Source organism: Leptinotarsa decemlineata, unplaced genomic scaffold (genome assembly GCF_025532065.1).
Source record: "Leptinotarsa decemlineata unplaced genomic scaffold, Ldec_3_MD MMD2_P_RNA_scaffold_2, whole genome shotgun sequence".
Taxonomy (NCBI): domain Eukaryota; kingdom Metazoa; phylum Arthropoda; class Insecta; order Coleoptera; family Chrysomelidae; genus Leptinotarsa; species Leptinotarsa decemlineata.
Window position 1 is genome coordinate 23,278,753 of NW_027412529.1, and position 27,993 is coordinate 23,306,745.

General features: G+C 34.6%; 1 protein-coding gene across 3 annotated transcripts; it reads left to right on the plus strand.

The window, feature by feature from the left end:
• Window positions 1-1,827: 1,827 nt before the first annotated feature.
• Window positions 1,828-27,876, plus strand: LOC111504086 (uncharacterized). Of its 3 annotated transcripts, none has more exons than XM_074185878.1 (8): window positions 1,828-2,064; window positions 5,850-6,021; window positions 15,900-16,219; window positions 16,271-16,423; window positions 19,655-19,796; window positions 20,645-20,844; window positions 26,497-26,546; window positions 26,900-27,450. In XM_074185878.1, the coding sequence occupies exons 1-8, from the start codon at window positions 2,027-2,029 to the stop codon at window positions 26,914-26,916; spliced, it is 1,092 nt and encodes a 363-aa protein (XP_074041979.1). In that variant the 5' UTR covers window positions 1,828-2,026; the 3' UTR covers window positions 26,917-27,450. The 3 variants fall into 3 exon arrangements, with proteins under 3 accessions (XP_074041979.1, XP_023014343.2, XP_023014344.2); XM_023158575.2 differs by lacking the exon at window positions 26,900-27,450 and adding an exon at window positions 27,500-27,876 and having other exon boundaries at window positions 1,849-2,064; XM_023158576.2 differs by lacking the exons at window positions 1,828-2,064; window positions 26,900-27,450 and adding exons at window positions 2,107-2,313; window positions 27,500-27,876.
• Window positions 27,877-27,993: the final 117 nt, after the last annotated feature.

Below are 27,993 nucleotides of genomic sequence, written 5' to 3' on the forward strand. Positions count from 1 at the left end.
TGAGTCGGCAAATATAAAGGAAACAGAAGTCCCGCCACCTGACTCAATGGAAGTAGGCGACGAAGAACTAGTAACAGACCCCTCGAAAAATGACCGGGCAGAAACACGCAAAAAAGCGGATAAGCCTCCACCCATAACCATCCCCGCAAAAGAAAAGTGGAAAGCTTTCAACACGATTGCTGCTGCACAAAACATCTCCATATTGCAGGCGGTGAACACAACAGATGGAATTAAAGTCCACCTTAAAAATATAGATGATTATAGGAGAATTACTCGGATCCTCGATCAAGAGAAAATACCCTACCACACCTATACAATGATAAACGAAAAACCACTCAAAGTGGTTTTTCGCGTGGTCCCGGAATCCATAGAGTGTGATGACATCAAGACTGAACTCCAGGGCAAAGGATTTGAGATCCTTTCCGTAGCCCGCCTGAGTAAAGCTAAGAAGGTATCGATATCGTTCGTGCTTGTTTTAGTTCCAAGGAGCCAAAACAAAATATATTCAAAACGTGCGTGTAAGCGCCGAAACACAGAAGCCGAGAAACCTAGCATGGCAATATTACAGATGCCAAAAGTTCGGACACACGCAACTGTAAAGCAGTTCCAGCCTGCGTTAGATGTGCCGGACGACACATGACCAAGGAATGCAAAAGACCTAAAAACTCGCCCTTCCGATGCTTTAACTGCAAGGGAGAACACCCAGCGAGCATCCATGGGTGCCCAGAACGGCCTCAGATAGGCCGAACGAAAACGGACAGACCACAAACCCAAGGCCTGTCGGAAGAAACTCAATCAGGAGCGACGTCTCGTATGCGAGGGCCGTCTCATCGTCAGAGAACGCCTGCAGCTCTCCCGAAGGTCTCCCAACGGTATTAGGGCAACTGCAGGCGCTTCTAGTGAAGTTTCCGGTACTGCAATTCATGCTTGCCGGAAAATAAAACAAGAAACAGTACCTAAACGGCCGCAAAGCAAAAGAAGTACGCTGCGACTTCTACACACAGGGCAAAGAGCCAAAAGAAGACGATAGGACAAGGCCCTAGGCCCATAAATCTGACTTAAACAAGATAACGAACACCAATATTCAATAAGAAATGACGGTTGTCATTTTTGGGATATGTCAAATAATCAAATAATATAAACCTAGTTTCAAAAACTTTATTTATAAGAATAAGATAAAAAAAAGATCATTAAAAACATCAAAAATATCCCCTTTCATAATGTCGGTCCACAAAGACCCAATTTTGAATGCAATTACAATCAATCACAAAAACCTCAATGGTAATTATAAATATTCATGATTTCTAATCGAAAATTCTTTATATCGGACCTCACAAACCGTACCGCTTGTTTATCAAATCTGAGAATAAATGACAAATTTCTTCATCTGATTTTATGAAGCAAAGTTCATTACTTTTGAAATTAACATTTATCATTCTTATGAATTAGTTCATTTGAAATAATTTAATTTCAACCCAGTAAATCATGCGCTTTATTATTAAGCCATACATACATAAATAAAAATCTAGTAGGTGGTAGAAAAACTAGCCCCATTTTTATAATCATTAATAATAAATCAGATTTCCTGTATGAACTTTTTGAACAGAATACATTTTCACCTGAAATGATTCATTTTATAAATATATAATATTCCTCTGATTATCGACTAAACCAACCGCCACTGTTTTATTTCCCGTAAACAAACAAAGTTATGCTGCCTTCAATGTAAGGATGGAAAATGCCTCTCTATTGTCTTTTGTTACTCTGAGGCAAAGACCAAAAAACCTAAGAAGAAGAAGATATTTAAAAAGGGTACTAAATTTTTGAAAAAGATTGTTTTACAATGAATTTTATAAACATTTATCTAATGTTTATGAAATCACCTCTACGGTGAAATGGAAATGGAGTGAATTGAAAAAAAAACATAGATCCCTAAGCAAACAAATCAAAACATTGTTCATTTTGATTTTTGCTAGATTGCATTATCAATCCTGGAGATGTTATATGATGAAATAAGCAGAAAATAATGTTTATAAATAGAATCAGTGAACAGTTGAAACCATTGTAAGTATTATGTACCTGATGTATAATTTATCCTATTCCTTGAAGGATTATTTATAATAGAACTAAACAAATGATTGTCTAACCCTAATTTTCAAATCTATTCTATTAGTGATAGTTATTATTCGCATTTCAATTGAAGAACAATATCAACAATTTGAACCATAAAAAAACACCATGAAAATTGGACAAAAATACTCTGAACAGTTATCAAATGATGTAATAACCAATGAAAAACAAATTACTCAGAATGTAAGTGTGAATAACATTTATCAGTAGATCATAATTTACAGGACAATATAGGGGACCATTCATAAACATACAATAGCCTATTTTTTTTTCATTAGTAGGACTGCAATAGCAGAATGATCACTCCTATCATTTTTTTATTCCATTATTCTCCCAGTTGCTATTTTTCATATCATCCTGATTGGATAATCTTTGAAGTTCAGTGGTGGGAAAAACTAATCAATGTCTATTTCTGAAACTGCTTATAAAAGCTATTAATACCATTAATGTTAGTCTTGGATTTTTTTTGGAATACGTAATTCTGGTTATTCTAACAATTCCGGTTTGATAATGAATAAAACACTTTTAACAAAATAGACTATGTTTATGTCGACAACTTCAGTCTCCTTATAAAGTTGTCTGAATGACAAATCTTTTCAATCTTCTCTTTGAATGGATCATATTATATTAGGTAAAATTTGTTCAAAACATGTTCTGAGAGGCATTTTTGACAGTCCTAAATCAAGAGCTACTCACCACCCTTACTATATTTTCAATGGAAAGCTGAAGTTGAATTATAAATTGGTAAAATTTGTGAGGTTGCAGTAATTTACTGGGCTGTTTCAAAAAAAGCTCTTTTTTATGTCAAGCTTTCGGTATATTTCACACCTTCTTCAGGACAAATCTTTAGTAAACAGAATCCGATTTTGTGAAAGAACAAACTTTCAAAATAATGAAGGAGTTGAATATTACAAGTTTATATCTTCATTTATATATAAATCACTTCCATTTATTCATGAAGAATTTACACCAAAATCAATTGTGTTTCGAAATAATCACCTTAAAATTTACAAAACAAATCTCACCACTATATCTAAATTATACATTAAACTCGAAGTTCCAATTTCAAATAAAAAAAAATCCAATTCAGTATATAAAATTTCTTACATGGATAGTTCCAAAACATATATAGGACAAACATCTAGACCTCTCAGTAGTCTCCTAAGAGAAATATTTATTCTTGAGGGTTAGCGGAGTATGTTAATTTAGAGAATCATAGAATGAATTTCGAAAACCCACATATTATAGATAGGGAAATTAATACAACTGAAAGAATATTTTAAGAAATGATACATATTAATCACAAGAAACACTCAATGAATAAAAAAAATATATTGAAAATATTTGAGTAAAATTTACACATATACTACTAGAATGTGATAGAGAGAAGCCATTGTTAATCAAATTTTGCATATACAGCGTGTCCCATATTTTGTGAAAGCAGAAGATTTTGCTGTCAAACGGTCCTCTCATTTACGTAGAGATTTTCTTTGTAATCTAAGAAAGTCCTGTTGTAGTTGTGATTACTAGAGTATTCTAAGTAACTGTCCGCTATTATGTTCTGCTATTTCCTCGCTAGATGTGATGATATTTCTGTTGTTTTTCAAGATCTTTATTGAGTGAAACGTTTCGATCCCTGAAATGCTCCTTACCGTTATCCTTACCGATGTCATTGTGGTGTTACTGTTTATACTTTGAATGTATCGTTTCCATGACTATTTTTTGCTCAAGTTTGTAATGTAGCGAGCTTGAGCTCTCATCTTCTTGAATTCATTTTTGTTTGTTTTTATGGCATTATTACACTCTTCGTTCCACCACGGTACAGGCTCATGACGCTTCATAATAATAGTTTTACCAATGACTTTGTTCACTTTCATGGCATTCTCACACTCTTCGTTCCACCATGGTACAGGCTTATGATGCTTCGTAATGATAGTTTTACCAATGACTTTGTTCGCAGCATTCAGTATTCATTTGTTAAAAGATTCCAGAGTTGTGTCGATATCTTCTTCAATACTGCCTCGGATATATTGTTTTGGATGATATTCGAAAAGATTATCCAGTCTGCTGTTTTTATTTTCCATTTTGAGAGGGGTTTGGTATGATTTTCAAACTTTCTGATTGAATTGATGATTATGGGAAAGTGATCGCTTCTGTATAAGTTGTCAAGAACATTCCATTCCAGTTGGGCTGTTAGGAGTGGATTGCAAAGGAAGAGGTCTATGACGGAAAGGGTTCAAAGTATTAATAGTGCTCTCGACTTGACGATTCCTTGGATTAGTTATATCAGAGCCCCACATTATACTTATGTGTGTTGAGGTCACCCATTATATTACGTGGAGATGGTATTTGTGAGATCAGGGAGTGTAATTGTTTGTATTCAAGTTTCCATTTGGTAGTATGTAAATGTTACATTCAATTTCATTATAGCTGGTATGGATACAGTTCTAGCTGCTTCAAGAGTGTTCTTAAGAGGTATATTTACAAATTCTAAGTCCTCATGAACATATATAGCCACTCCGCCGCTGGCTCTTTCCTGGTTGGACCTGTTTTTGAAGAGTGAGGTATAGTTTTTGAGTTTGCTCTTTTTTGTCGTGAATGTGTGTTTCTTGGAGTCATATTAGGTCTGGTGAATATTCTGCTACAAGGAGTTGTAGCATATTTTATTGGATAAAATATCCATTCAGATTCCATTGCAATATATTGAAGATGACAAAAATGAAAAAAAATAAAGTAGATAGCAGATATTTCGTATCTTGCGTATAATTGCTGTCTGGGTCATACGATTCGCTTTCTAGTTGCTTAGCCAGCCTTTTCCGTAGTTTCGTGCATCTTACTTTCATTGATCGATCTGTGATGTGACAGTGCATGTCTGAGAGAAGATTGATAAGGGAGGCAAAATCATTGGTATACTCTTTCGCAATACTTAAAGGATCAGGTGACCCAACCGTGTTTTTGAAGAGGCTTATTAGCTGTTCTATATTGAGTACTGCTTTTCACTAAATAAATATTCTATTCGCGGTAGTGGATATTGCTGATCTAATTGAACGTTTAGGGTAATTTTAAAGTCCCTACATATACGTAAAATATTAGGGTTGCCTAATCGGATAATTCTACTGCAACAAAAACACTAATTTCAATAAGTTGATCCAATTCTTGAACGATTATGGCTTTTAAACAAAAAGGTTTAGGTCGAGCTTAAACAAATTTCGGAAATGTCTGTGTTTTTAGTTTCAAAGAAACTCTAAAATTGTTATCTATTGAAAACATTTTTCTCTCACTAGAACAAAAATGCAGTTTTAATCATCTCTTAATGATGCTAATTTGGTTAGCAAAACGCGCGTCGAGAGGCGACATTTTTGTTCTGGTGAGGGAAAACTGTTTTCAATAGATTCATTTCACGCCAGAGGTTCAAATTTCTACTCATCAAACGTGAATTTGTTCCGCAATTTTTTCCAACAGATTTTCAAAGTATAACTGCTTCCATCGAACATTCTGATATACCTACATTGAATCTTGAGAAATATACAATACTATTGAAATTTTGAAGTACATATAATGAATATGACGAAATATTGAGTCTGGAAATGTGTGGGATCATTACATCACTTTCAATCAATAACATTGATAATATTGAAAATTATGAAGAAAACCAGTTGAAAAAAAATTGTTCCTCTATGGCGAAAAAGACGTTTCTGTTTGATTTCTCTTTGTTTTAGTTCCCATAAGATGCCGTACCTAAATTCATTTTTCAAGACCGAAGTTACGTGCATACCAAAGATACTCAGAAAATGTTTTGGTGACTATTATAACAACTCATTGAGTAACGGAGCTACTTGGATGTTCATGTTATGGAGTGCTCTACATATCACTTTTGAAACCTGTATTGATGTAAGTTTCATTTATTTCTTAATCCAGTAGAAACTAAAGTGCCTATTTTGAATTTCATATCACTACAATCTATCCTAGTTCCATGATGATAATTATAGAATTTCCACAATTAATTTTATTTGAAACGTGTTTCGCTACACGGTTGGTTCACCAGTTGGATTGGTACGGTGACTTTTGGATTGATGAAGCTACCGTTTTACTAAACACGTCTTAAATAAAATCTATTGAAAAAATTTTATAATTATTATCATTGTATTCATAATTTATACTAGATTTCAGGTTAGATATTATTAGTTATACCATGTAAAAAGAAATATTGGAAAAATATTGAAGCTAAAAATTCAATGTTTGGAGTACCTACATAGAAAGATAAATAGAACTTATTCTTTTCACAAAGCCCTTCAACAATTGATTAGTTGAGATGCGTACCTGTTACGTTTTTTATGGGGTACAATGTTTCGTAAATTATCACACATTCATTTAACAAAAGCACATCACTGATCGTTCTAGTACATGTGGTCGATGTGAAATAACTAATTTTGGTGGCGGTGATTATTATTTTTTGTTTCTGGATTCGAATCTGATACTTCGGAAAAACTTGTCTCGAAAATATCGATTATTGTATGGAGACGTTCTTACTTTGACAAAAAATTTTTTGGCTTTCTAGGTAGATAGATAAATAGATTTTTTTTTCGATTACGTTATGATTATACATTTGTGACAAGTCATAAAAAGTTGGTACAATACCTAATAATTTAACTTGAGCTTTGGTTGTTGCCCTGGTATGAGAAGATATAGTTATTTTCCGAGTTTTTTTCCTGTTAACTTTTAGTTTGTTGGATGGAAACCAGTACTCTGCTTTGTCTTCAGTTTCATTGACATTTGCGAGTAACTTTGAGATACCAGAATTTGATTGTAACATTGTGGTGTTGTCGGCAAAGCAGATTACTGTATTGGGTTAAAGGTTAGGTATGGTTAGGTCCAAAGTGAGTGGGTCTATTTGACCCTCCACCGCAACCCGCAAGGGTTTATTGTGGCTCACACCTATTCACACTCGACCAAATAAACCCAGCCGATTAGTTTGTATGGTGAGGGGTCTTTCAGATCAGATGGTAAGAGTACTACTCTGCCGAACTCTAAAAACCTGATTCGGTTCCCAGCGGGGCAGGCACAAAGTATATGCTCTGCTGTTTCATCGTTAATGAGGTAGTCGGATATTCAAGGTGCAAGATTCCCACCTTGATACCTGCGAAAAATTTTCCATTATGAGGGTTTTTGCACGTCAGTTACACCTGGCGATGCCTTAGATTCAACCGTGCAGGGCTTTTTCGCCTCTGGTTTTGGTGAATCATCTGTCCATAAAAGTCCCACGAGTAGCTAGGGAAAAAAGGTCAATCACGGTAGAGGCGATGCTACGGGGATGCAAGTCGATGCTACGACGAGAAGGCGCCCGGTATCTCGAAGGTTCCGTAGAGACAGCTGATAGGCTCAGTGTCATTCATCCTCTCGGCACGGATACACACACCTTGCTATTAAGCCATCTTTGGGATGCCATTTAGTTAGGGAATAAGAGAACCACACCACACCAGTGCATGCTCTTTTTGGGCACTTGCCAAAAACAGCCTGCACAGTGGTTCAGGCAGTGAAAGATGAACAAGGGCAGCCTGGGTTAAAGGTAATAGAATGGAATATTTCAAGAATCCATCTCGGGTCCATCCCTTTTTTTAATCTACATAAATGATATATTTTATTACCTTATGGGTTAAAGGTAATATAATATACTATTTATGTAGATTAAAAAAAGGGGTGGTCTTTATTTTCCACGTTTCTAATCACCTGTTGGATGACTTCAAGTACTGCGTCGGTGGTGGATCTATTTCTGATGAATCCATATTGATTTTTCCCAAAAAAGGTATAATTGAAATAGGTCGGTGATTATCAGAAGAATTCAGATCTCTTTTTTTATGGATGGGTATTACCTTGCTATTTTTAAATACATCTAGAAAATGCCCTTCACTAAAACAGTTATTTAAGAAAACTGTTAGAGGTTCTACAAGAAAGTTCATAGTTTCTTTGAGGATTCGATTGTTTGAATGATAAATGTCATAACAATTAGTGTTTTTAAGTTTATGAATTGCATTCACTACCTCTTCATGAGGCACAGGGAGCATTAAACATGAATGACATGGTTTGGAAAAACTACTTAAATAGTCTAATGTATTGGTATTACATGCTGGAAGAGATTTAATGATATTTTCGGCTATATTTGAAAAAATATATCAAATTCATTTGGATTGACAGTAGTAGTATTTTTATTAAAAAGAGTTTTGTTTAAAATTGTTATTTTACGTCCGAATAAAATGGTCGTAGGAATTTGTTTTGGTTAAAATTAATTTCACTTTGATATGTTTGATTGTATTCTACAAAAATCGCTTTATCATTAGGATTTTTTGAAGAGATGCTGACTGTTTGAATTTGACGCAAGTCATCATTGAGAAAGTTTATTGATCTTTTGACATATTTATTTTTAGATTTATTTAAAGGGAAAAATTTGGAAACAAGATTACTGTAAGTGTTATTGATAGTTTCTGGTGATACTTCTAATGGGCTTTTATCATCGTAGAAAATATGCCAGTTAATAAATTGAAGAGCTTGTTTCATACCATCTAAACCCGTTTGGTTCATTTGTCTGTACCATTCAATCTCGGCATTACACAACTGTTGTTTGGAATTATATATGTATTGTCCTACATGATCTGAAATAGAGGGATGGCAAAGTCCTACAACAGTCATGTAGATCAGTTATTATATTGTTAATGCAACTAGAAGATTTGGGACCTATTCTGGTGGGAGTAGTGATTTTGGGTTTTAGACCATAAGAATCTAAAATATTTAGCCAAATTTCAGAAATATAACACATTTTATTTATGTCAATATTGAAATCTCCAACAACGATTCTCTTTTTGTATTTATCTGAAATTTTTGTGAGAATTTCTTCAATTCTATTGAAAAATAAACCATAATTTTGGGATTAAGAAGACCTATAAGTAGTTATCAGGACAGTATTAGATTCAATTAACATGATTCCACAAAAACTCTGCATGTTGTTCACCCCAAAACGATAGTAAAAGGAATGGTTTACAAGTTATTTTGCTATTTACATATATTGCAGCACCATCATGTTGCATAGTTTTTCTACAATAGCATGATTTACCTAAGGTCAAAAGTGTTAATTTTTAAAATATTCAAACAGCTTATATTAAGCCAATGTTCAGTCAAGCAAATAATATCATGAGGTTTATCTTCAAGATACAATTGCAATTGATCAACTTTATTGGTGAGACACTGAATGTTGAAATGAAAACTTTTCTTTGGGATTGTTTACCAAAAAAACTCGGTGGTTGGTGTGCATCAGCTTCTCCTAAATTAGTGTGATCACTCAGGAATCTCTTGGCTTTTGTGAAGTCAAATCTTTCAAAAAGAATCTTTTTTGGACAAAAGTTGGGATAATACACTATTTCTAAATGTTCTGGGCTGACACTAATCATAAATGATTGATTGTCAGAACAGGGATTCGCAAACTTTACCTTTTTCACACTCAAATCTTGTGAATTTAACATATTTTGCTGGAACTGAGTTATATTGTCTTGATATATAAAACCAATTTTTTTTTGTTTTTTCTTTCTTTGTCTTTTTTTTTTGGCTCTTCAAAATCTCATGCTTTAGTTACATCATTTTTTTCTTCCTCATTTTGATTTACTACCATATATTATGTCTCTGTTTGAACCTTCGCTAATTCACAAATGTTTGACTGTACCGTTTGGTTAATAAGATATTGTATTTCCTTTTGTAACAATGTACTAGATTCATGGGTGCTTTAGCTGTTTTTCGCGATCGTTTTCACTATAAGATCTCTTCACGATACTATTCACTTGTGAAAAAATAATTTAATGTTTGAGACTCTTTTTAGAAACAGGAAACAGAAGAGTATTGGAATTCTGTGCAAAATCTGTTTTTCTGTTAACCAGCTGTCGCATCCCTACGAACGACAACCCTCAGAAGCTGAAACTTGTGCGAGCTAATGATTAACGAGGTCTTACCTTTTAACGTGTGATTCTTAACACGGAGACTAGAAACAGGATTTGTCAAGGTTGAGACCATTGAGTTATTGGTTAACAATCGGATTAGTTCAATACCTACCGGATTCTTTAAGTATAGTTATCTGATTCTTGATTTCTTTCATTTCAATTTTATCAGTTGTAAGAGAAGAGAGCAGTTTTTCATAATATTTTTGATTTATTCCTCTAAATCGTTTGGGTCAGGTTTGCTGTTTGTACAAACTCTGGTTCTACAATCCCAGCACAAGTAAATCAACAGCATTCTACCCTTCATAGTAGCAGCTCTATGCTCTGTTGTGGACAGCCGTGCACAAGACTGGCATAATTTCTCATTACCTGTCACATACAGCCCATTGTTCATTCTTTGTCTCTTAAAAATTGCAAATCTGTTTTTCCGTTAATCAGCTGCCGCCCCCATACGAACGACAACTCTCAGAAGTTGAGAAACTTGTGCGAGCTAAGGACTAACGAGGTCTTACCTTTTAACGTGTGATTCCTAACACTATTAGGATAAACTAAATGAGCAACTCATTTAGTTTATCCTAATAGTTTTTCCTGTAGCCACTAACATTTTTTTTATTACATAGGTTCTTACCGCCTATTTTAATTTGAGTCAATTTTTCAGACTGTCTTCCAATCCAAGTTTTTTTATCTATATTGACTGAAAGTTTCCTCGAAGATTCTTCCTTATTTAATTACTTAAGATTTGTTTTCACACCAACATTATTTAGATCATAACTTTATCTTCAGATTGACAAGCGATTGAAGTTAAAACCACCCCACTTTTCCACTCAGAATGTCGCGGTTTTTGTAAAACCCTTTATAGTGAAAATCATACAATAAACTGTATTAATTAGTTTTTTTTTGTATTCCTTATGTTGGATATAAGATATTATGCTAAAGACATTCCCTATACTTCCTCTATTTTATTGGATTTTGAAATATTTCAGAAACCACCCTTGTATAAGTTTGTAATTTTGAAGTATATCGCGCTTCACATAGAGTATTGTATTTCATCTTTTGAGTAAATGGCTTAGAGGACGGTGGAGTAGTTTCTCAATATATTAGTTGACATATGTTTTTTTTTCTATAGTTAAATTTTCCACATTGCCTAGTTCTTTTGCAAAAAATTATATTTCAAAACATTTAAATTTGTTTAGCCTTTCACATAGTACTATTAGCGATGTTTTTTGGTCTCCAACCTGAATCGATAGAATGCCCAGAATTACTTACACCAAAGAAATGCCAAGAATAACATTGATATTATTAACATTTTTGACAAGAAGCTCGACAACGAATCTTTAATTCGATAATTCTGTCGATTGGGATGGAATGAAATGTAGCAAATGGAATAGGAATCAAAGAGCATAAAAACGATAGGAATAGTCATTTGTGAATTGGAATCGTAGCAAAAAACGCAGTTTTTGATCAAGTGTTCATTCTTATGATCACCCGCGTCTACAGAATTTATTTTCTAGTTGTGACCAATCAGATGACTGTGTAGGCTATTTAATGCATCCAAACAATTCGCCGAGGTAAATGTTGCTATAATCCTCCCCATTATGGCGGTCACCAGATTTGATAATTCTTGATTTATTTATTTTTTTGAGATACCTGAAGCATACTCTATTAGTTGTAATTTTGATCTGAATGAAAAATACTTGTGTTTAGATCTGCACGACGATTACCGATTTTATTGAATATAATATTATAGATTTTGACATTTGAAAGATAGGATTGAAGAAAAATTTAAAACATTTCGTGCCAAATCAAAATTATTTAGCTGGTAGAAATATATACAGGGTGCGGCAAAAGTCCGTTAACCGGATTTTATGAATAATAACAAACAATGACGGAATACAAAAACTTGTTTTTTTATCGAAAAAAGTTAGAAGGTTATACAAAAACATACAAACAACTACATTTTATGTTCAAAGTGTGAACCATCTTTTTGTTTTGGCATAAAATGTTTTAAATTCTTCTTCAATCCTATCTTTTAAATGTCATATATCGCATATTGGGATGGCAAAAACTTTATTTGTAAGTACTCCCCATAGAGGGCGAAGTCACCGGGCGTTAAATCTGACGACCGCGTGGGCCACTAAATTATGTCTCTTCTCCCTATCCAATCGTCAAACTCGCCATTCAAAAAAACACGAACTTGTAGTCCGTAAAGAGGCGGAGCGCCGTCCTGTTGAAAACATTGAATATCCTTTAACTCCGGATTATTTTCTGCCACGATGTTGTATCTCCGCAATCTTTTCAAAAGTCGTATTGTAGTCTGCATTGTAACGTAGGTACTCTGACAAGAGCCACACGCGCTCCTCTTTTGTGTACTTTATACGGAGTTGCACTGCCATTGTGATGTGACTTGGAGAATGACACGAGTATACTAAAACAATTTATTTTGATAGCGTTAACTGAATTCTGTAGGAAGATGTGTTTTACCGTATATAAACGTTGCCAAAAATGTACTGATGAAGGTGGTTCACACACTTTATAAAATTTAATGTGTGAACCAAATTAATATGTAATTTGGTTAACTGACTTTTGCCGCACCCTGTATAAGTACATTTGTAGTTGTTTTAGTATTAGAATGATATCACCCACTACATTATGAGATTTTGTATTTTTGCAATTTGTATTACTTGTCAACTGAATTTCAGAATAATGTTTTCAAAGGTAGTATTTAAATCTTCTACTAATACATTGTGTATTGAATGTAACAACTCAAGCTCACTCACTTCACTATTACTGCCATTACCCACATTTTAGTATACACTGTATTGTATATATTGTCAAGGTTTTCATCTTTGGCAAAGTGATAATCATTTGTAACCAAAGGTGGTTTAACTGTTCTTTTTACAAAGAATTTAAAAAAATTCTGTTTCTTACTAATAATGATCATCCTCAGTTTTTAGTCTGTAAGATCTAATACCTACTTTTTATAGTACATAACCTTTTATCCAATCACTATTGGGGATCTTCTGAACTGAAAAACTATCATTGACTTTGAAATTTGGCAGACAACTTTTTTTTTTGACTAGTTAAGTGCAACTTATTTACAATTTATTTTCATAATGACTTTGGAACAACGGCTATTTGTCCTGTATACAATGAACTGTCTGCTTTCGAAATTTCTGATTGAAACTTGAAATATAGGTACTTTGATTTTGTCAGGCCACTTATTTAAGACATAGTCTTTAAACGACTGTGGTTCAGGATCATTACTTGTTGCATCGATTATTTCTCCCCTTTTTGCTTCAGTAGCATTCGAATTCATAGCTAACAAGCACACTTGCGCCTTAACTTCTAATTCTAGATGTTCATTAAAATGCTCATTTTCATAAGCCCGGCTAGGGGTGTCTCCTATTATTAATTTATCACCAGGTTTGAAAACCAATTCCATGTTATACTTTCCGAGTTGCAACAACGTTCTCTGTAACCTAACTGGACAAAAGTCAATTGATTTCTTTGTTTGAATATTGACAGAAGAGGTCTACGGTCAGTTTCAACCAGAAATTTATTTTGTCCAAAAATATACTGATAAAAACGTTCACAAACAAACCAAATGGCTAACATTTACTTTATTATTAGTGAATAACGCTTTTGCATTTCAGTCAACGCTTTATCTCTAGAGGCATGAACACATGGGAGTCCATTTTGAAATGAAGATGCACCCCTTCCATTTTTAGAAGCGCAGTAATCGTTCCTTTTTGGATAAAAAAATTTGAAAATTGGCATTACTGAAATGACTTCTTTTAAACTTACAAAGGCATTTTCGTGTTCCCTTTCCCAACAAAATACTACATCTATTTTCAACAAAGATCTCAAAGGTACATTTTTCTGACAAGTTTTTTTACAAACTCTCCTATATATGTTACTAACCCTTAGAATCATTGTACACTTTCTACACTTGTTCGCCTAGGCCCTAGGCATATTTTTTATAGCACTAACTTTACTTTCATCAGGATCAAACCCATTTTCCGAAATTTCATGTCCTAAGTATTTCACTTTTCTGGCACAGAACCTCCACTTTTCCTTATTATGTTCAGAGGCTTTTTCGAAAACTTTTTTCAAAATTTTATTTTGGGAAGCAAAAATTAAAATATCGTCAAATTAGAAACCGCATTCTTCATTATCATAAAATATTTCAGACACTTGAAATTTGAAAATGATTTTTTTTTATTACAGATTTTAAACTTTGTGGATCTAAACAAAATCTCAAAGAGCCATTTGTTTTTCTCACTATAACTATAGGAGTTTTCCTAGGGGGGCATACTACAGGACAAGCATCCTGTTTAAACTCAATATAATAAGTTTTTTTAATGCTCCTACCCCTTTGAACAAAAACTGATATTCTTCTAACAACAGATCTAGGTCTAGGTATTAGATATTATCAATAGAGTTTATTCTTTTAATCATACTCAATGTTACAAAAGCCTTCAATCCTAAAATTGTTTTACAATGTTCGACCACATGAAATGAAAGAGTTGCTTTTTATTTTTTACCACACACTAAAGTTTGCATTCTCCTACAACTGGTAAGATATTCTTAGTGTAGGATTTCGAGACGTTAGTTTCGTTTAATTCATTAAAATCAAAACCTACCACCTTCAATGTGTCCATATCTATATTGGCCATTGATCCAGTATCTAATATAAACTAAACAGAACTTCCATCAACTTCTACTTTCGAAACCCATGTCTCATCACATATCTCATTTGATTGCTTCTCAATGCTACCTATGAACAAATATTCTTCAGTCTCTCTATTTCCTAACAAACATTGTTCGTGTCATGAATATTTTCAACAATACTACCGTGTTAGGAATCACACGTTAAAAGGTAAGACCTCGTTAGTCCTTAGCTCGCACAAATTTCTCAACTTCTGAGAGTTGTCGTTTGTATGGGGGCAACAGCTAATTAACGGAAAAAACAGATACTAACATTTCTTTTAGTGTTACTGAACGTATTTTGCCTTTCACAGTACTTTTTATTTATAGTTACCGTCATATATTTTAGCATTGTCCCTTTAGCCCCACTTCTACAGACCACAACAAAATGGTTGAGACCTCCACATACCCTACATGACTTTCCATTGGCTGGACATTTACCATAAGCGTGGTGGCCTACACACTTCTGACAGGTTGTTGAGCACGAACAACTTCTACTTGGTACCCCGGATATCGCCTTATTACTTCATTTACATTTCTCTGTGCAGGTACACAGTCTAACAGCTTCTTCCAAAGTCCAGGGTCATCCTGAAATAGTTTTCCCCTCAGTTCAACTCACTGAATTCCACAGATTAATATGCAGCGAATATTTCAGATCTCCAAGTTTACAAGACTTTTCATTTATTGCCCACAGTCTCTAATTCACTTTGTTTACCAATGAGAAATTTGTGTCTGGTATAAGTAAGGCTCTTTCTGGAATCGAAATATTCTTCAAACTTGTCGAGCAAAATCTCTAATTGATCAATCTCTTCTTCAATGAAGTCCCAAAATGTATATTCTACAAAACTTGTAGGCACAATTTTGAAATATAAGGACTTAAAAAGAATTTAAATTACCTACTCGACCCCTAAAACCATTAAAATATTTTGGAGTGATTCTTATTTTAGCTTGGTAGGAGTTTCATGTACCAAAAAGTTCCCATTTGATAAAAAGAAAATGACGAATACCAACGTATTTTTAAAATGTTTGTTTTCGTTTGGCTTCTCTCTATATTGAGTATGTTTCGATGTATTTATTATTTTTCAGACTATTTTGAAAAAGTTGAGATACAGAGAGTATGTCCGTATAAGATTGAGAAGTAGTCTTTGGTATTTAGGATTCTATGGAACGGTTTCAATTTACTGTGGGACAAAACTCTTTCAAAATGAAATTGAGTTGTTCAATTTCAAGAAAATGCATGTACCTACCAGTAATAATCTACCGACACAAGTGATATTAGGATATATTTTGATATCAACATATTACTTACATACTGCATTCTGGGAAGGACTAAGGAATGGAATGGTGGTGAATGTATTCCGTTATTTGTTTTTGTTTCTTTTTATGGTCTCTTCTTTCATTCTGAGGTGAGTTTCATTGAATATGTATGACCTTATATCATTGATACATATTTTTAGAATCGTCGAAATCTCATTTTCACTAACAGCCTTAATAAGTATTGCTCAAGTTGGTCTGGAATTTACAAGATGTGCTTTCATGTTATCATCGCAAGCAACTGTATTGGCAAAATTGTTTCTGTCATCTATATTTATTGCAGTTTTTGTTGTTTAGTAAGTATGTTGGTAAATATCTCATTAAAAAATCTTATTCTGAAGTGCATAATGTATTTTTCAATAAATGAGATCAATAATACAAAAACTCCATACAAAACATTTCATTCAAGAACAGGGTTCATTGAAACCTTTTTTAAATCATCCCTAAAAATCTATAGGTACAGCGCGATGACCGTCGGTTTGCCGTATTTTGGGAAATAATTGAATTCATATCCTGAAAATTGATAAATATAGGTTTTTGAATATACTTTATCAAATGAAAATAATGGCTTTTTTTCAACACTTCCGAGTATAACAGAAGTTGGTACCAATTTCCTCAATTCCAATGTAATACTCAGTACGAGGTCTGGCTATTAAATAACGAGACTGTGCTCCTAGAGGGCGCCCTAGAGTGGTGGGGAAAAACGAGTAGTGCGTTGGGTACCTAGAAATCTTCTCTATTCACTTACCAAAACAAGTTTTTGTCACTATTATAGTATTTGTGCAGTAGCGGTTTCAAACGAACGTGTTCTTTTCTCGTGCCGCAAACCATGTATGACGAAAAACAGAAGCAACGTATCAATCTCAAATTTCTCGTTAAATTGAAAAAAAAACTTCGACTGAGTGCTATACATTGTTGCAAGAGGCCTATGGGGACAATTCTCTATCTCGTGCGCGTGTTTTTGAGTAGTGAGGGTCGAGAGAGCAAGGATGTCCAAATCAATGTTGATCATTTTTTTCGACATTTACGGTATCATGATGACTGAATAGGTTCCAGAGAGTCAGACTGTCAACCAGACTTACTATTTGTCAGTTTTGACAACACTGCTAGAACGAGTTCCTAAGAAACGGCCCGAGTTGTGGAAGAAAACTCGTGGATTTTGCCCATAATGCGCTATCTGTGAAGCGGTATTTGTCTGATAAAGGCACTCCAGTGCTCGAACACGCGCCTTACTCGCCAAATTTGGCACCGGGCGACTTTTTTTTGTTTCGGCGCCGTACGACTTTTTTTTTGTTTCCGAAGATAAATTTTGCTTTAAAAGGGACCCGATTTGATTCGATGGAAACGGTAAAGCAAAAAACGGCAGAGCTCCTAAAGGCCCTCACCAAAGAAGATTTCCAGCACTGCTTCGATCAATGGAAAAAACGCATGAAAAGGTGTGTGGCATTCCAATGTAAAATAATTTTTATAATAAAACCCTTTTTCGTAACCAGTCTCGTTATTCAATAGCCGGACCTCGTATATTTTCACATTTTTGAATACCTGGCATAATTCTGATGTGATTTTATGTGTAACACTATCAGTCTATACCAAAAGTGAACCGTTCTCGAGATATGCATTTGATATAAAAATGGGCCAAAACTAGTATTTTCAAATGAAACACCCTACATATTAGGATAATTTTGAAATTCCTAGATGACTTTTGACTCATTTTCAAAAAAAGTTCCCCAATCGAGATATTTCAGTTTTTCTTGAAAAAATAAACCATGAGAATGTCCGTCATGAAACTACCGGCTACAAAACCTTCATTTCGAACAGTAACAGAAAGTGACTGTTGAAAGTTTGTTGAAGCTATTAAGTTGCCGTCATGGTTTTTATTGGAGACAGGATTTCAGATGAATACATAATGAATTGAAAAATGTTTATTTTAAATATTTCATAAAAGAGCAAACATTCAAAAATATTGCATTGTTTCTTAACACAAAATATAAAAACTGTTTTGAAAAATGTTCGCGAAGACATTTCTGTTAAATTTCAGGCATTCATTAATTCTCTTCAGCAAATTGTTATTTACAGCACGACTGAATTCTTTGGTATCTACGTCATTGAAACTCGTAGAACTTTTCTAACCATATTCTCCTTACTTGTTGCAGGAATTACCATTGATTAGAATGAGATATAACCTCAATCGTTTTATTAAACTATACTCATTTATTATATTTAATTAAATTTATTTCATTACCCTCTATATTTGACTCATATTTCACTCAGAAATAAATCTGAAATTCATAATTATTTTAAATGTCTTTTATTACAGTTTGAATCTACCGCTACTCGTTTGCTAGAGTCTGTATACTAACCTGTCTATTAATTCACTTTTTTTCCAGTTACTTTTAAATTACGGCATGCAAGCCAACGTTTTAATGTTACAACATTGTTATCCTTTACAGTTGCAAATTTTAGTTTTGCTCCAGGAACATCTTGTGTTAAAAACGTTCTTTTTTAATTGTACTTTACCATATGTTTATATGAGGATTAGGCAGTGTTTGTCCCTACCGAACTACTACCGCTGCAAGTGAGTGATTTTTCGTACTTCAGGAAAAAGGTTCATTCCTGTGTACTAAAAAAGCTGGACGTCAGTGACAAACAGAAATTATTGTTGGCGAAATTTACCGAAGGGTAAATGAAAAGACAATCAATGTCCGATATCCTTTTGGATAAGTTAGGTACTTTTTGACACTGAGCCTTGCGTCTGGGTTCCATCAAATAGAAATGGACCCCAGTCAACGAAAAAACTGCGTTCAATGTCAAAAATGGAAATTTTGAGTGCCTCAGGATCCCCTTTGGTCTGAAAAACGATCCAGCAATATATATATATATATATATATATATATATATATATATATATATATATATATATATATATATATATATATATATATATATATATATATATATATATATATATATATATATATATACAGATGACATAATATTCTCGGCAAGTCTCGAAGAACACATATCCAACTTGTAAGTCATCTTCAAGAAATTGCGCAATTCCCAATTGAAAATTGAAATCGATAAACGCAAATTTCTTAAAAAATAAGTTGAGTTCTTTGAGCACGTCATAACCCCTAAAGTAATAAAAATAAGAATCAATCCAAAAATTCCCAATTCTAGGTCTGTTGAAGATATTGAGTCATTCTTAGTCTTCTTGGACCATAAAAGGTTTATAAAAAATTTTGATAAATAACAAAATCTTTTGCTAAATGTCTGAAAAAGGAGAAAAATAAAATATTCACCAGAACACCTTCGAGTTCTGTAAAAAGATACTGTGCAGCGACTTATTTTTGCAATATCTTGGCTTTGAAAAACCTTTTATAGTAACAACAGTTGCTTCCAATTTTGCTATCGGTGCTGTTTTGAGCCAAGGCAAGGCATCGCCGACTTAAATGGTATTTGTGTTTCGAAAATTCATATCCGTTTGAGATTATTACTACATGAGTTAACATATGACGCATTTTCAGTACAACTGTTCACGTCATCATTATACCATTAACATTTGTGGCACCTTTGGGATTGAAGATCATGTCAGATTATCCTAATGCCTTGCTAATTTTCCTGTTCTTCAACTTAGTTGCTTGGTTGATGGTAGAAATTTATCAGTCGGTGAGTTAAAACTTTTTTCTTTTTATTTTTGGGTTGTTTTAGTAATTCAGGAAATAAGTGAATTGAATGAATTTTTATCGAACCTCTCTTTTCCATTTATAATGTATTTTTTGTAAAAAAGCATAAATAATTCATGAAAATCGATTCAAAGTAGTATGGAAATATTTTCATTAGATATGCAAGAAAATGATCGTCTTTCGAAATACTTCTTTGTTTCATAATGTCCCTTAGGGTTTTTCAAAATAAAAAGATGTATTCTTCATTTAACTACTTCAAAGAAATGATAATTTTTCTCAAAAAGTATTTCTGAACGTGTTGTATCAAATCCAATGGAAACATGAGAATTGATGCAACATTTGTTATTTATTGAAAATGTATGTTTTTCCGATGGAAACCAATTTTTGAAAGTTATATGTGTGTTTGATTGTGACCCCACTGTGAGTAAAAAATGACTTTTACTATTATGAAGTTACAAATACTCAAATATTATGAATCGGTCGTATGTTCGAACGAGTACTCAACTGCGATTTCGCGCTTTGGTTTATGGAGATTTCTTGTAACTGTTAATAGAACTTCAAGTTCTACAGTAAATTCAAATCAAAAATTGATTTATTTGAGGATTTTTCTAGGAATGTCATGCATTTACGTGATCTCTGTATCTCGTTTATTCTCAGTTCACATAAGTCCGTTTTTATGGGGACAAAAGTCGAGTTAATAAAAAAAAAAAAACATTTTAACCCATCTAAAACAGAAATAGAACTGTCCAACTCTCAAATTGATTAAGTGAAGTCCATTATTAAGGACCTGAAAACAATTTTTGTCATATATTGAAAAAATTAATTTTTTAGGTTCTTTCCAAAGTTGTGGATCACTGGCTATATCATATGCAACAAAAGGAAAAATCTGATAGTGATAGTGAAACCGAAAGGTTTGATAATCACCAGAATGTTCAGTGTGCCCTGACTGAATGTGCTTTATTTCAAGTGAGAAATGATTTTGCTTACAATATCAAAATTTTAAGGAAAGAAATAAATGACAGGAAAAACAGGTATGCATAGATTTTATGATAAATGGTAAAATAACGGTTTTTTATTACTGTGTATAGTTCAAGTAACACTTTATTGTGAGATTTTCACTAGACATTTCACAAAACCACAACATGTGTACACTATACAATAACTTTCTCAAGCATTTTCATACTGAAAGCCATTGTATAGTGAAACATGTGTTGCAGCTTTTTAAACTGTCTAGTGGAAATATCTTTAATCTTGAAAATAATGACTGATAATTTCTATGTTTTCATGATTGATAATAATAATACATTTGACACTTTCAATTATATGTTGGATAAACTCCGGAATGATCCCATTATTACTTTCCACGGCACTGGTGCCAAAGCTTATCACGTTCAAATTGTATCAGATGACATAAAGAACGCAATAGATATCGAAAAATCTGTTATAAGAAATCATTTGATAATAACATAAGGATTGTTGAAACAAGTGGTGCAATATTGTGAAAGATGAATATATTCAGAAGTGATTTGTGATTTACAATATATACTGATGTGCGATAAACTCTCTCCATGACAAAATGATGATGATAAGAGATTTATAATTCCTAATACCACCTTGGGGTAATGTACTGCATTACTTGGGGTAATGCAATGCAAACAAGCACTGCTGGACATCTCCTTAGAGGCGGTAGCGACTTCTCCAACTTTGGAAGGTCTATTGGAGGCCTATCCAAACTTGGAGGAACCGCTGCCGTACCTTTTGCTGTCTCATCAATACTTGCTGGGATTATCGGATGTGGAGGAATCACCCTTTTATCCAATACTATCCCAGGTTAACTTGGAGATTGAATTCGAGAATTCAAAAAATCTAAAAAGGGACAGCGAAGAGGATAAGGTAAAGAAGAAGAAAACGAAGGTGAAAAAGTCCAGGAAGTCGAAGCAGTTGTCCAGGAGGAAGGGTAATAAACTGAAGGCTTTTCAAATAAACTGAGTGCTTTTCATACCATGCTCTCCAATTCAAGTTTGGTCGAAAGCAGCCCTGGTAGATTGCGGGACCTTCCACTACACCACCAGTCCACCCGGTGTAAGTGGTTGCAGTAGATGTCCATTGTGTGAAGTCGGACTCACTACCCCACCACCATCAATACCACCCCAGGGTATGACATGAACCCACCAGCCCTTTCCCAGGTTAACATGATTCCATCCATGCACCGCACAAGAGGCGGATGTGAAAGTTCCTCTGTCACAGACTGCAACTGAAGAAAATAAACTAGTGGAAAGCTTGTCCTTTGTGTAGTCTGTGAAAAAAAGAATTGGCCAAAACGTAGCAGATAGCAAAACTTGCCAATCTGCATGCTCAACAGCGGGAATTAGCTGAGCGAATATTCAATAATATTATACGGTACGAGAGAGATTGGCTTACATCGAAAAACACGAGCCACCCCCTTTGTTAATAGTTTATAGAGTTTATGTTAATTTTGAACTATATGAAGGTTATATTTAAGTTATATGTGTATAAAATAATATTCTGCATGCAAATTTTGTTTTCTATACATAAACGTTAATAATAAATAGAAAAAAAGAATGAAATGAAAACATCGGAGTGCATATCTACTTTGTTTGCTGCATGCAAATTTTGTTTTCTGTACATAAACGTTAATAATAAATAGAAAAAAAGAATGAAATGAAAACATCGGAGTGCATATCTACTTTGTTTGCTGCACACAGAATCATAAAAAAGTACTCATTTTAAATATTCATTTGGAATATAATTTCAAATATTTTTTGAATACATGAATTTCTGTCGAATTTCTCATATCTTGAAAAATGAATGGAAGTAATTATCAATGACTGATTTAAAAAAATCCTGGACCCATCTTACAACAATAACCTAAAGTTAATCTAACAAAATTCATTTTTATATTTGAAAAAAAGTTAATATAATGTATTATTCATAAAAAACCTTTGACACTTCTCATAGCATCATTCAAACAAATATCTCTAATAATAGTTCATCAAACAAATATTATTTTCTTGTCTGAAAAGTAATGATGGAAGTAATAATCAATGTGTATTATTAAAAAAATCTTTAAGTCCATCTCACAGCATTATTTAAGAAAATAACTTATAAAATGAGTCTTTAATGATTTCCATTGCCACTAAAGTCAAAATTATTGACTCGACGTGCCTGAACGATGAATTTGATGAGTATTCAGACACACGAGTTTAGTTTGATGGTCCAAACGATCCAATTGCCAACTTTGGGATGACAAATGAGTTTTTCCCAATCTTTCGGGAATCACGCAGTCCCGAAATTATGGGGCCGTATTTGGACGAAGCATACCAATTCGCCTCATCCCCAGTGTTCGGTATTGATCTGTTCTTGTATGTGGGTTCAGGTATGATTATTATTATTATTGTTAACATTTCATCATTGGCGACACCTTAAGGCCGAGACACACCTGTCACACACCCTTCAGATCCAACTCCCATCATACAGTCGGACGAGTGTCTGAGAGGGAAATGGTACTTTAGTCCGAATAGAGTAGTTCACATCGTTCCGATACTTGGCCAACCCTGCTCCCACCCGACTCCGATCCTGCATTCGATCATGATCCGATAGTGCAGCCTATTTGTTCTCCAGCTGCGGGACGGGTATCGCTTGGAGTTTGTATGATATTTGAGTTTGTTTTCTTCAAATTAAATTTAAAAAATGTCATTAAAACCGGAGCAGCTTATTGAACAAGTCAGAAAATATCCAGTTCTATATGACCAGACTGAAGAGCTGTACCGCTGTTCTCTATGAGAGCTCTCGGATTTTCCTCATCTTCTTCTTCCAGAGTGTCTCAGTGGCTAAATCTCAGTTGTTAAAAGTCTTGAACATTTTGCTTAGATGACCTTCCTAGATATTGTTTGAATCGACTCTGGCGAGAGTGGCAAGTGTATCAAGCCGGAGTGGTAAATCGGAAAGAAGTCGGAAGCGTGTATGACAAGTGTGATTACCCACTGGCGATCCTGCACCGATCCGCTTTTGGAGTCCGGAGTCGGATCGGAGAGGTGTATGAAGAAGTGTGTCCCGGCCTTTATACGCACGTGCGGCTGCCGGACGGACAGTCGTGAATGGAAAAGGACACAGGAAAAACGAGCGTTTCGTTAAATATGTGTTTTGCTAAATGTTTTGTGAATTAAAAATTATAAATATCTATCGCCAAAACAGCATCCTTCAAGATAGTTACCGATCAACTATTAGTAAGTGAAACCAGAGGACAAGGAGATTATCTGAAAACAAATAAGGTTGGTGTCGTCCATCATTATTTTCTGAATTGTCTCTTCCTTAAATATCCAACAATCGGCCCACATAAGGCCACATACGGGCCATACATAGGCTGAACATAGACCCAAACGATGATATCGATAGAGATATACGAATCGAGGAAGCAGTGGAAGAAACACTGTGTCGCAATGAGGAAGACGTCATCAGACCAGTATCAGAAGAAGAACTGAACGGACTGATTCGCGCCACCAAGCCCAAAAACGCCCCAGGAGCTGACGCAATAACCAACAGGTTATTGAAGCAGCTGCTAGACAACCAAAAAACGACGCTCAAAAACATTATTAACAGCTCGCTGAATCTCAGATACTTCTCTAAGAGCTGGAAGTACGCTGAGATTATAATGTTACCAAAAAAAAGGACAAGACCCAAAATTCCCTCAAAACTACAGACCCATAAGTCTGCTAGGCTCCATGGCCAAGGTCGCGGAGAGAGTAGTCCTGCAAAGGTTGGACGAGGAGATCGAAGACAGACAACTCCTACCGGACGAGCAGTTCGGCTTCAGTAGAGACCACTCCTGCGAACTACAAGCCCTAAGACTGGTTGAAAACTCAATCCAAGAGATGAATAGGAAAAGACACGTTCAAATACTACTGTTAGACATCTCGAAGGCCTTCGACCGCGTCTGGCACGAAGGTCTTCTACACAAAATGATTAATTTCAACCTACCACTGGGACAAGTGGATAGGGTCCTACCTGAAGGGCAGAACTTTTTCGGTGAAGCTTAACAACATACGCTCGCCGGTAAGACAAATAGAAGCTGGAGTGCCTCAGGATGCAGTCCTCTCACCCACACTCTATAACCTATATGTCAGCGATCTCCCGAGAACCGACAACGTCAAGGTCTCTCTCTCTATGCAGATGACACCGCCCTGATGTCCTCGTCCATGGCGAGAGAATTCGGGGTAGCCTACATGCAAACTGCAGTTGCAGCTCTCGAGACCTGGTTCCTGGACTGGAAAATCCGTGTGAACCCCGCAAAAACGCAAGCGATAGCATTAGGCAGGCAAAGCGCCCACCCAATTCTCAGAGTTTTCAATGCAGGACAAGAAATCGCCTGGAGCCCACAGGTTGAGTATCTAGGTCTAACGATAGACCTCAAGCTTACCTGGGAGAAGCATATACAATCGGTGAAGACTAAAGTGAGCGCGGGGATGGCACAGCTATATCCCCTACTCAACCGCAAGAGCAAGCTAAGTCTTAAAAACAAAGTCTTACTTTATAAGACTGTGTTTAAACCAATGATTATGTATGCCTCGGGAGTCTGGGGACACACAGCGAAAACTCACGTTGAAATACTGGAACGGGTCCAGAACAAAATACTAAGGATGGCAACAAACGCTCCGTGGTATGTACGGAACGCAAACATCAGACGGGATCTGAATCTCCCAACCATTCGGGAGAGTATACAGACTCGAAATAGAGGAGTTTTCGAAATGGCGGAAACTCACGAGAACCCCCTAGTCAGGGCCGCGGTAGATTATGATATCGACGACCCTTCCTGCTTCAAAAGGCCTCGCATTTCCGCGAGGTGAGGTCACTGGCTAGTAACCTCAGGAAGCTACGAGTTGAACAGAGTTCAACAAAGAACACGGCGGCGAGAATTTAGTCTCGACCGTGCAACGCACCTCTCATAGTTCTAACTAAGCCTATATCACAGGCAGAGAGCACGAAAGAGTCAGGGATTTGAAATCCAACTCGATTTAGCAGAAGATAGGGATTGCCGACATACGGTAAATACAGTCTTTATCGGAATACAAGCTGCATTAATGGGCATCCGATTAACTAAAACCGTGAAAGAAGAACTCAACATAGAAATGAAAAGATTTTATTATTGGTCGGACTCGACCGTTTTGTATTGGATATAGGGTGAAGGTAAAGAGTTATGACAGTTTGAAGCTCACCGGGTAGGAGAATTCCAAGAACTAACAGATGTATCGGAATGGTGCTGGGTATCATAGAAACTAAATGGAATTTCAAACAAGTGAAAATAAATGTAGTTTATTATTAATAGAAAATATATTACTATGTTACTTACGAATTAATTAGAAATATCCTACACAAAATCAACTACTATTCTAACTAATATCAGGAGGGATATTGGACATATGTTGAAACTACACAATAGTCTGCACAGAAGAGATGGAAAATACTTCTTTTGATCTGAGAAGCGATTTATGAGTGACGAATTTGTACCAATTATTAATGTTTCTAAAGTAGTTTTTTATAAGGCATTTACCAAACATTCGAATGAAAATGTTATTCGTTCTCATTTCTTCAATAATATTTTTTTCAATATATTTCTGACAGAATGATATTACGAATTTTCCTTCATTTATTTTTTTTTTTTTCAGAAATATTGCCATGAGAAAGCCAAAAAATGTGTTTTTGCAAACTTTGAAATGTAAGTATATTCACATGTTCCTCTGATCAACTGTTCTAAAACTCAAATCTTTACTGTTGATGAAAAAACTAATATATCCACTTAGTTGAAGTTGAATGGAGATACCTGACTTCTCGTCACCTAGCAATGAACATAAATTTTTAGTAAAGTAACCAAAAATTTGAGTATATTTATAGAAAATGTTGCACTGTTTAGTTTACTAGAAATACCACATGTACATTAAAACAAGAGTCTTATATCTACAATTGCAACTTATAAAATTGGTGTGCATGCCCGGATCTCACTGTATATTATAAGAGATTTTGTCTTCAAAAATATTGATACTAATGCCAATTGGTTTTTTATATCCCCAGTATACCTGCCTTGGTGAACACTATGGCAATTGCCGGAGACAGATTCAACTGACTCTCCTTATATTCTTCATAAAACAGGATAACTTAATCTACGATGACTTCCTTGACATGATGGAGTTATAATTTCAGTCCAAGGTATTTCCCTGTAGCTGAAAACCGAATGCATCATCTAAAAAATGGCACCTTGGATTACTCAGGTTGCTCTTTTCTATATGAATATTGGAAATAAGGATGAAATCATTAACTTTTCTCTATTTTTCCCAAGTCATAGCAAAATCGGATATCTCTGTTGTGATATAACCTGTCCAAATTTTCAGTAAAAAATATTAAATCATTTTTCCAATGAACAGATATTGTTTCATTCTATTATAATGACTGAAACTCCAATATCATATCAAATACCTTATGAGAAACATTTATCTGAAGGGATATAGATTGTCTCCAACTTGAGGATTGGGAAAAACATTTTTCATAAACCTACAAACGTTTGAATTTTTTTGTGATAACATATTTGAAAAAAGGCAGAAAAAGAAAAGAAATTTCAGAATGATTTATCATTTCCTTTTCACACGTTCTCACTCAAATCGTCGTACCTTTTAGGTATGGTTGCCATGAAAAGAAAATTAAGTGAAAGACGTTTGTCGGGCCATTTTCCATTAGCTGAAGAATCTGATGAGAAAAATGAAGATTCTGGAAATATTGTACAATCAAATTTAAAAAAACCTGAGAACCATATCGAGGAAAGAAACATCAAAATGAAGGAAGAAGAATGTCCCCCATTACATGTTAAGAGATCTGACGAAGTTTTATTTATGACAAACATTGAAACCGAATCTGACAAAACAGCTGAATCTGAAAATGAAATGTTACTTTTTACATCTTTAGATGATGCGAATGATGTAAATGACTATGATAACCATCAAAATAATGACCATGTCAGAAATGTAAACGAAAATAGAAGTGGAAGTTAAACACAACGTTTTTCATTTTCCCATTCTTTTTAGTAAATTGTTTCAAGCAATTCAAGTAGGTACAATGAAAATCTAAGCTATACCATATATATGTACTCAAATTATATAATTCTATTCTATAGA